At 39.5% G+C, this 10,188-nt stretch overlaps 1 protein-coding gene across 1 annotated transcript; it reads left to right on the top strand.

Moving 5' to 3' along the window:
- Positions 1–909: 909 nt before the first annotated feature.
- Positions 910–8,179, top strand: kptn (kaptin (actin binding protein)). Its single transcript, XM_008428333.2, has 12 exons — positions 910–1,258; positions 1,341–1,423; positions 2,117–2,201; positions 2,283–2,337; positions 2,503–2,581; positions 2,995–3,068; positions 3,808–3,914; positions 5,015–5,119; positions 5,197–5,260; positions 5,345–5,480; positions 7,167–7,340; positions 7,732–8,179. Exons 1-12 carry the CDS (start codon positions 1,057–1,059, stop codon positions 7,888–7,890), a joined length of 1,323 nt encoding a protein of 440 aa, XP_008426555.1. The 5' UTR covers positions 910–1,056; the 3' UTR covers positions 7,891–8,179.
- Positions 8,180–10,188: the final 2,009 nt, after the last annotated feature.

Raw genomic sequence — 10,188 nt, 5'->3', positions numbered from 1 at the left:
AGAAACAATTGTTGGATATGTTTAACCCAATAAAATACTTTCTCAGGCTTAATCATTATGAAATATAAAAGAAATTGTCCTTGAGAGTCTTTTAAGCTATAAGTAAACAACAAAACAATATGTTCCCCTTACATGATATAAAACATATTCACGAAAAAGAATATGTAGTAACCTTAGCCATTCAGCATACACAGCTTTCCTTTTTCAACAAACCAACAACGTTGTACTGCTTCTTACATAAACAAATAACCTTTCTTATCACAAAACACTACTGCGCACATGTTCATTTTGCTTTCCAAGAGAGCTCTTAAAGATTTCCCTCTGGTTCTTTCAGGATCTTAAGGTGTCTCATCACAAGGGTTACTTTCAATGGCAGGTAAAATATCAGGTCAATAGTGGTGAAACCAAAAAGAACTCTGTCTCAATTATTTGCTGAAAGTTCATGGAAGACAGCTAGGGATATCTGTTTTTCATCAGTTTGAACCTCTGAGGTCCTTATCGTGTTCCTCTAGCAACTAAGAAAATCGAGTAAAAGTCATTTATTGACACTGCAATAATTATTCTTGACCAAATTAAATGATAACATATAGCACGCTAACTTTTACTCCGTGCACAAATTGTTGATATTGTGATTCTCTGAATGCGTTTTATTTGATCATTTTAGAGTCGAAAGAAAATGTCCACCTTGATAGACTAAATAGTTTCATTTTAAAATAAAAACGGGAGACATGGCTGCGGATAATATAGGAAATAGCGCCCCCTTCACTTCCGGAATGCAATGGTCCCATTTCCCAATAAGGTATGAATCTGACAGTGGTCCGCTCCCGTCCCTTTCTGTTGGCTGCAGCGAGGTATACTTGGCAGCGAGGTCCTTTTTGCTAGACCGGTGTTTCGGCTTTATTTTGAAATTACCCTCCGGAAGTGATGTGTCTTCCGTGACCTCACTTGACTCTCTGTGATTGTATTTGAGTATATGAGGAACAGCTGAAACATAAACCCCCAGGCTCCGTTAATCCCATGTTTTAGCATTTTAAGGGCTTGTTTTTGTCCTGTAGGATGCTCCGGGAGTCCTACCCCTTCGTGGAGGACAGCTTCAGCCGCTTCCCGTCGCAGAGCAACATTTACGGGCTGTGTCAGGCCGGGGAGCAGGAGCTGCTCGCGGCCACTCTCAAAGGGAAGGTGGTGTGTTTCAGGTACCAGGAGCTGCAGCATAAAGTCCGGCCGGTGGCTAAGGAGGTCCAGTTCACCTACATACCAGGTACTGGGATTACTAAAGAAGCATGTGTGTTCTGCTAATGGCTGCTTGATGTAGCAGACTGAGTCCTAACTTCTTTATGCAGTTGATGCAGAAATCGTATCAATTGATGCATTCAACAAGTCTTCACCCAAAAGAGGCCTGGTAGTGGGAATCACCTTCATCAAGGTATGAAATATTGGGATGCATCTTTCACCCCGAGCTGTCTGCTGTGTTCCTTTGTATTCAGAATACGGTTTGTTCTTTAACAAACATCTGAGGACTTACAAAACATCTGTGTGTATATATACTGAGATTCCGTATCACAATTCAGTTATATTTGCTATAAAGTGACTTCTGAAGACATTTTATCGATTTGTATTTTAATAATTGTATCCCAGTTAAAACGATTTTAATATTACTATGGCGTATATTAGGACCATTGTAATTTTCATCCAAAAAAAAAAAAAAAACTCAGAAATTTTGAGATTATTCTCAGAAATATTATAGTAAAAATAATGACATTAATGAGCTTTTTTTTTTTTTTTAATGTTCTACTTTGGAAGCTCAGAAATGTCCTTGTTACTAGAATATTTCTGATATTCTCAAAATTTCTGCTTGCTTGCTTGAAACTTACTACTCCTTTTTTTTCTATTTATAGTGGCCCTAAAATGGCATCATAGAATACCATGCCACACTTTCCAGATTTTCATCTGTAATTAAAAAAAAAATAGAAAGAAAAAAATCCTTTTCTCTCTACAATTATGCAACTATATGTTGGTTTATTACATCACATCCTAATAAAACCTTCTGAAGTTTGTAGTTGTCATGTCAGAAAATGCCCCAGTGGTTTGAACAGTTCCTGTATCTGACCTACCGCAGGACTCCGGCGACAAAGCCACGCCCTTCCTGAACATCTACTGCGACTATGAGCCTGGCTCTGAGTTCAACCTGGAGTCCATCGCGCGTGAGTGAAGCTGTGTCCGTATGAAAGCGACACTTTTCCTGGCAGTGACGTGAACTGATATGAACGTGTTCCTCTGAGCAGAAAGCTGTCTGAATCTGGAGCTGCAGTTCACCCCATTCCAGCTCTACCACACAGAGTGAGTTTATCCCTATAGGGGACAGGAGGTGATGAGTTCAATTACAATGATAACACATTTAGTTTTTTTTAAACTAAAGTCAGGATTCTGTATTTACACCTAAACACATTTTTCTGTCCATGAACTGGACTAAATAGAAATTTGCCATTACTTTCTCTCTGGCAGAGTGCAGTGTCCTGATGAAGGCCTGGAGACGGTTTTTCTACTCAGCGGTCATGACCAGAGGATCCACCTGTACAAGGAGGTTGGCACAGATTTCAGATCAAACTGGAAAGCTTTTGCTTAGTGGTCCAATTTGACCCATTTCTTGAAAAAGGATGCATCTTTGCATTTTAGAAAGCAATTTACAAATAGTTTTGTTTTGTTTTCTTATGGAGCATTGTAGCGAAAGCTGCAATACTCCCACTTGTGACAGTAAAACTGTTGAGCTTCTCCTTGGCGCTCGGACAACAGTTCAGTTGCCAAGGAGAATATTACATCAGACCAATTATAAAAACGGTTTTAATACAGATGTGTAGCCTTAATGAAAAGTATGTTTGATACCTACTTTTAGGATGTTATTTTCTGACTAACATGCCTCATCTGAACACATGTTCTAATGCAGTTATTGAGTTATTGGCTGTACGTGTTGAAGCCTGAGTCCTGGTCTCTCCACAGAACGCCTCCCTGCACCAGTTTGAAGAGCAATCAGTAGAGAAACTGTTCCCTGAACTACAGCAGCTGCCCAGCAAGTTGGTTATTCTGAGCCTCTCGCCTCCATTTCTACCTATATGTCATGTTGCTTATTGTGTATATAATGCACTCTTTACTACTGATCTGTTCAGCTTTTCTGATATCTAGTTTATTTCATTCACTATTTGATAATTAGATGCAGCATTAGGATTTTGTGGAACAAAATTTTTGACCTGTGGTTTTTGTCAAATCTGTAATTGATTACATTTTAGTCAATTCTGATTGGTCTTCAGGAACCATAGCATGAAAAGACAGAAAGACCCTGTTCATTTCTTTTCTAGCCTTCCTCTTATTAGATGTCACTAATTATTTATATTGGGAGATACTTCTTGTATGTGAGAAGGCAGTTGGTAGAGGAAAAAGTTTTGCTGTTTTAAAACAAAGACGGCATGATTACAGTCGACACATTTTAATATTTCTTCAGCATTTTATTTTAGAAGTTAGCATGCCTAGCAATGCTAACAAAACATCCATCTTAGTGTGTTTTGAGTGGAAAATAGAGATTGTTACAGTAAATCAGGTTTCCATAAAAGCTGTGAGAATGTTAAATCAGATTATCCTTACTATACTGCCTTCCTGTTTTCTCCTGAAAGTCTTGCTCTCTCCTACAATTTTGCAGCCTTAACAACCGAGCTAAAAACAAGCTGAATCCGGTCACCGAGGGATTTCTACACGCATCTCTTTCAGTGTTTGTGTTCACAATTTTTTTTTTTTTCCTTGCTCTCTCCCTCTGCACAGTGTGTTGTGGTTGGACATGGCGAGTGTAGCTGGTGGAAAGCGGCTCTCGGCATATGGCTGTCAGAACGGCTGCATTGGACTGGCTTTGGTCAACCAGAACGGACCAGGTGAGAAGAAATGAGCCGTAAATGCATATCAGAGACATGCAGCTCTGAATCACTTAAGCGCAAAAAGATCCTAACCCCGAAGGATTACTCTGTTATCTGGATCTACAGCAGAACAAGCTCCTGCTTAATGTGCTTCTTTAGGCACTTTGCAAATAGCGCTCTGCCGTGAAGACACAGGGACACATCCACTATCCACATGTTGTGTCTCTGCTATAATCTGTGAGGTATCTGATTTACAAAGCAAATAGAACTAATGATATGCTGGTGGAAACATGCCCAAGTCTAAAACGGCAATATGAACGGTGTGCACTTGTATTTTTCTTCTTCTTCTTCACATTTACATGACTCTCTACTAGAAATGACAAAAGGAGAGAAATATTTTTCTGGCAGACCCAAATATGTTGCTAATTGCTAATCGTTGCTAATTTGTAATGAAGTGTTAGCTTTTTTCAATTATTCTTTGCGTTATTATTAATAAATGTTTTCACTTTTACATTTACACCTGACAATAGTGTTCGCTGTGTTCTCTCTCCTTGCATTGAAAAATTTATTTTGATTACCATGTGGAAGTAAAGCTCAATGTTCTAAGTTTTGATTTCTACTGCTGAAACTACGGCAACTGGTAAAGAACGATAATTAAAATGGTATTTCAAACCCCGTTTTCAGCATAAGGCATGTTCAACTGAAAGTTTGTCCTGTGTGAATTGCTTTATTATTATTTTTTTAAGTTACACTGTTCATCTTCCAGGTATTTTTCTTTATCCTTCATTTGTCCCCTTTGCTCAGATTATTAAAAGACGCACATGAGCTAATATAAACTTTAGGCAGCTCTACATAAACTTCAGTGTATATTTATACAGTTAGGTTGCTCATTCCAAGGCATTCACAGTTTGATTCAGTCTGGCTGCACTTGCCATAATTATCGCTACTTTGCAGCATTACAAAGTAGCGATAATTATGCTACTTTGTAATGTAGCATAATTACAAAGTAGCAATGTAGCTACATTGCATAATTACAAAGTAGCAATGTAGCATAATTACAAAGTAGTTGTAATCACCTGAAGCTGGTTGCTCATGAGTATTTTGTGTGTTTCAATAAGAGGTCCTGCAGAAATGGCGGGTGCAGTTTGACAGCCCGATTTCCACCGTGCTTCTGTTTCCACTCAGCTGCCAAGCCAAGTCCAGTGATGCCAGCGGCGAGAGAAGTATGGACTTAGTCTTGCTAAATCCACAGCGTTTCTCAGGGTTGTTGCTGTTTATTTTATTTTATTTTTTCTCCCAGGTGAAGAACTTGGTGGCTACAACCTTCTGATAACCAGCACCATAGAGATGGCAGTGGTCTACAGGTTTGTGTCAGGAAGGTTGGGATGTTGTTTTTTTTTCCTGAGCTCATCAGTTTTACTGAGACAATCTGGTATGTGTTTCCTCAGAGACGTCCAGGAGTGTGGTTTGTCGCGCTCCACATGTCTCTCAGGGAGCGACCAGTGGGATGCCGTCCTCTGTGCTCTGGTCATTGACCTGGACTTTGATGGGCAGAAGGAAGTGTTGTTGGGAACATACGGGCAGGTCAGAACCACTGACGACCGAGAGATGATCTTCTGCTGGCCATTAAGTCCAGTCATTGCAGAACCATGATTATTTTTGCTCCTTTCTCTTTATTTCCAACATTTTCCAACTGCTTAGTGCCGACTCCTACTTTATGTCTTTAGGCAAACAGCTTGACTGAATTATGAATTATAGTTCTTGTAGTTATGAAGAACCATTTCGAACACTGCAACGGTTAATCAGCAATATGTAATTCTAGAACAGTGCCGCACATGGTGGCAGCTTATTGGAGTGGCTCTTGTACAGTCCTCGTAATTTGCTCATTTAAAAATGTTCCTCTCAATTTTCTGGTTGATTCATTGAGTCTTCAAAATATATATATTATTTTACTTGGGATACTCGGCGACTGGAAATTTTTTATTTATTTTTTTTCCTACTACTTTTTATTTTGGACAGTTGTTGTGATGTGTAACGCCATGAAACAAAGGGGAAGAGGTACAATGAAGCCACTGCAGACAGTGGAGATCCCACGTTCCTATTAATCCATAATTGGGAATGTGAGACCTCCAGTATGAAAATGGATTAACTTCAAACGCTGACAAACATCCAGACGGCGTATCAGGAGGATGTTTCACTGAGATGTGGCTACAGGATGATATTACAAACTCCAACGTTGCTGAAGTTTGGTTTTCCAACCATACAAGAAAAATATCTAAAGCAGTAACAAAAGAAAACAAGGTGGATTATTGTCGCTTGTGATGTCAGGCGATTTTAATCACACCTTACTCTCTCCCATACTTTGTGTTTCAATAGTTTCTCAGCTACTATACCAGAAATTATGTGTTTTTATTTGTTTTATACAATGTCAGGGATGCATACACTTCTGTTGCCAGGCCTTCTGCTGGCAAATTAGATCACAAATTTGTTTTCTCAAATTATTTTAGAGGCAAAATGTAGTAAAAAAAAAAAAAAGAACTATGAGAAAAGGTCACAGGAAGCTGAAGAAGCTCTGCGGGGATGTTTTTACGCTACAGATCGGATCGCTCTGTGCCAGCCACATGTAGAGAGGCCTGAGTGTGTGACCCACCATATTAACTTCTGTGTAGACAACACCATCCCACCACAACAGTGAGAGGCTTTAATAACAAACCCTGTATCACCAGTGATTTAAAAAGAACTGTTGAGAAGGAAAAAAAAAAACTTCAGGGAAGGAGACAATGAATTACTGAAGTGCATTCAGCTCAAAGTTCAGCAAGCTCTGCATCCTCCTTTCCTCCTCCCAGCCAAACTGACATCCCCCCTCCCCTTGACCCACTGCGTTCCTGTCGCGCTTAAATCATGGCTGTAACTCAGTCTGAAGAGTAGTTATCTTATACATGAGACCATTTCACTGCAAAGTGATCCTACCTGTACACTTTTCTCTAAACTAGAAATACAAACAAGTGAATTAAACAAATTTCTTGAAGACCTACGACGATTGAATTTACATCTGATCACACTGCACTGCAGACACTTGTGTCGAAAGCTTGAGCCAGGAGATCAAAGAGCTCTTTTGTTTTTGGGTGATGTTTTGACATTAAGAATTCAAAGTCATAGCTGATTAATCCGAACAGTACGAAATAAAACAGGACATGTTATTGTCTCTTGTATACACCAGATAAGAACGGTGAGCTCCTAATTATAAAGATCTTTGTCTCTATCTTGCAGGAACTTCTTTGTTACAAATTCCAGCCAGCAGGCAGCGGACAAGACGGAGAGTTCCAGCTGCAGTGGAGGCGGAGCTTCAAGAGTCCCTTGCTGTCCGTCATCTACCTCGACCTGACTGGGGACGGGTTGAGAGAGCTGGCTGTCCTCACTCTGAAAGGACTGCACATCCTACAGGTAGCACACTGTTGTCAAGGACACCGTCTCTCTGCTGTCAGGCTCCACGTGACCGTAGAGCTGAGTGTCAAATATCTTGTTGCACAAGTGATAATTGCTGACCTCTACTGTCTGGAAAGAGGAATTGCAGCGTAGTTGGATTTTATTTATTTATTTTTTTTCTGTTTGACCATATTTCTGCTAAAATACACATCTGCTTTTTGCTTATTAGAATATTTCTCAAGGATGAAGGAAGTCCTTGTGTTCCCCCTTTGAATTGATCACCTTGACAGACTTTACACCGCAAACGCTTTCTCACCCTTCCTTATTTAACCCCAGCAAAGCTACATGAGTGAAAACAGTTGTCTCCTACGTTATGTTTCTGACCTGTTCTTGTTGCTCATCTCTTCAGCACAGCCTCATCTGCACTGCTGATTTGGTTCTGGAGAGGCTCACACAGAGGGTATCGGCGCTGGCTGCCAGCCCTGAGCCAGATGAAGCGGCAGACGCTGAGGACAGCAGTGCTCCCGCTCAGAGCCAGGAAGGTGGCGATCAGACGTCTACATGTTAAAGATCCAGCATTTATTTACCCGTTGGTCCCAGTGGACCGCACTAGAACGCTTCATCCAAATTAAAGTGCAGTTTAAAGGATTATCTCAGGGTTGTACTGCTTTTAGGACTGATTAGATCATTGAACATCACATTGGTATTCAGTAGGCAAAACTTCAATAAGTTGGTTTCTGTTGCTGCAGGTAGACTGAAAAACAAACAAGGGAGCGCTGCTCAAGTTGAATAAAGTGATGTGATCTAGAGATCGTTAAAGTGTACAGTTTTTACTGAAAATAAATGACTTACTTGGATTTGTGGATGTCTGGTCTTCGTTTTTTGTGTGTTTTCTGTAAGAATGCTGATTGTTGTTGGAGATGGAAAAATACCAAAACTTAAACAACTGTCGGTATGAGATTCCAAAGCAATGGGTTTCTGTCTTCATTTGGTTTGGTTCTTCACTAAAAGCATAAGGTCAGACACTGATATTGGAACAGGAAGCGTTCATCCCCAGACTGTTCCCACAAAGTCTGCAGCACATTATTGTCTGGGATCTCTTGGTATGCTGAAGGTCTAAGGATTCATTTCACTGGAACTAAGGAGCTGAAACCAACTCCTGAAAAGCAACCCGACACCATGTTCTTATCTGTGCCAAACTTTACTCTGACACAATAATTAATGATGGGTGTTGTGCATGGAATTAGATACATAACTCTATAGTTAATCATAAATCTATAGTTATGACTAACAACCAAGCTACTGGGGAATTAAATGCGTTTATGGGTGTGACTTCTTTTTTAGAGTTTCTGGTTTGTATTAACCATTATTATTAACCATTTCTTGCTATGTATTTCTTGTAATTCAGAGCACAATCTGCTATGAATTAATATGTTCTGGTGTTTGTACGTTTGTGTCGATTGTTTTTCTTCATTCTGCCATTGGGGATTACCAGTGGTGGGCTGTCAGGGCCATCAGGGTCTTCACTGCTAGCCCTAGAAAATTGAAAAGAAAACGTGAAAATGTTTTAATCATATTTAATTACATTTTTATTCTACAAACCAGTTGCTAATTGGTATTATGGAACTTTCACTTTAATTTCCTACTTTTAAAAAGTGCCTTAGACGCATCTGGCGAGCTGCTCCGCCCCAGGACATGCTGTACAAATTCAGCTACCTTTTTGTCAAAAATGCCGCGCAACAGGCCATAATTGGCAGGACTGATAGAATTATCGGTTGAGGTTCCGTCAGTCAGAATTACGGAACTACCTGTCGTCCCACAGGCCCTGCTGTAAGGCAAGAACTTCCCCTGTATTCATCACTGTAATGAACTTGGTATTTACAAAATGGCGGCCGCATCCGCTTCAGGTACCTTTGACCTAGTTACAGACTTATCAAAATTACCTTTTTCAAGACGCTCTTTAACGGATAAAAAAGAAATGACTAAAAATTGAAAATCCATACCAAACCTGGATTCACTAACACGGACGAGTAAAAACGTTGTAATGTAGTTTTAGCTATGAGTGGCTAACAGCTGGCACTAAACGCAACAACCTGTGGATTATATTTACAAGTAATGGGTGAGTGTTACTTTTTTGTTGCGTTCTCATACAAACTTTGCTTAATATTGTTTTATTTTAATTGTTCACATGTGCTGTTTGAGCAGTTCGAAGTGATGTTGAGCTTAACTGGGAAACAAAAGTTAAGCTAAATTGCTGGCTGTTCAGTTATGTTGCCTGTGTATTTTGTTAAAATACACATTGATACATTGCTAGATATATGCATTGTTGCTTTACTTGGTGTATTTTTATTTATTTGCATGTTATTGGATGCCTGTTGCTTGGTGTGGTGCTTAATTTTTTTTTTTGCATTGTCCTGCAAAATGTGCGTATTATTCAGATATAGTTGACTTCTTTAGAAGGCATATCTACATGGTTGTTTCAGTGTACTCATGTTGATTATTAATATGGACTCTCCTTTATGAAACAAATTCAAATATAGTTGGATAAGATGGAGGTAGTGAACCCTGTTTCACAAACACTAAAAGGTGTTTGCACTGTGACTTATTTTTCTTCAGTTGTTATAAAAATGCTTTATATATCAAATATGACTTAATATAAATTTTTAATTCATAATTTAACACCTTGAAATTGGGCTTCTGTCTCTTTAAAACCCCCAGCTCTTTCTGAAACGCCACCTTGGTTACAAGCTCTTCTGTCAACACTTTGGCAGCATTTTTACCAGAGTTCCACTAAGCAGTTGCTCATGTAATGAGCTCAGCAAGATGCCTGCTAATTGCTCCTGGCTAGTCTGAAGGAGATGAGTGA

The sequence above is a fragment of the Poecilia reticulata genome, linkage group LG14 (genome assembly GCF_000633615.1).
Source record: "Poecilia reticulata strain Guanapo linkage group LG14, Guppy_female_1.0+MT, whole genome shotgun sequence".
In the NCBI taxonomy this organism is placed as follows: domain Eukaryota; kingdom Metazoa; phylum Chordata; class Actinopteri; order Cyprinodontiformes; family Poeciliidae; genus Poecilia; species Poecilia reticulata.
The sequence above is the reverse complement of the archived record's forward strand: the minus strand, read 5'-3'. Positions and strand labels throughout refer to the sequence as shown.

Bases quoted from the DNA above. Each gene is read 5' to 3' on its own strand.
- kptn (XM_008428333.2), top strand. From the start codon at position 1,057: ATGCTCCGGGAGTCCTACCCCTTCGTGGAGGACAGCTTCAGCCGCTTC. The intron at 3,915-5,014 runs GTGAGAAGAAAT...TGTTTCAATAAG, and splicing joins GGTCAACCAGAACGGACCAG to AGGTCCTGCAGAAATGGCGG. The intron at 5,120-5,196 runs GTATGGACTTAG...TTTTTCTCCCAG, and splicing joins TGATGCCAGCGGCGAGAGAA to GTGAAGAACTTGGTGGCTAC.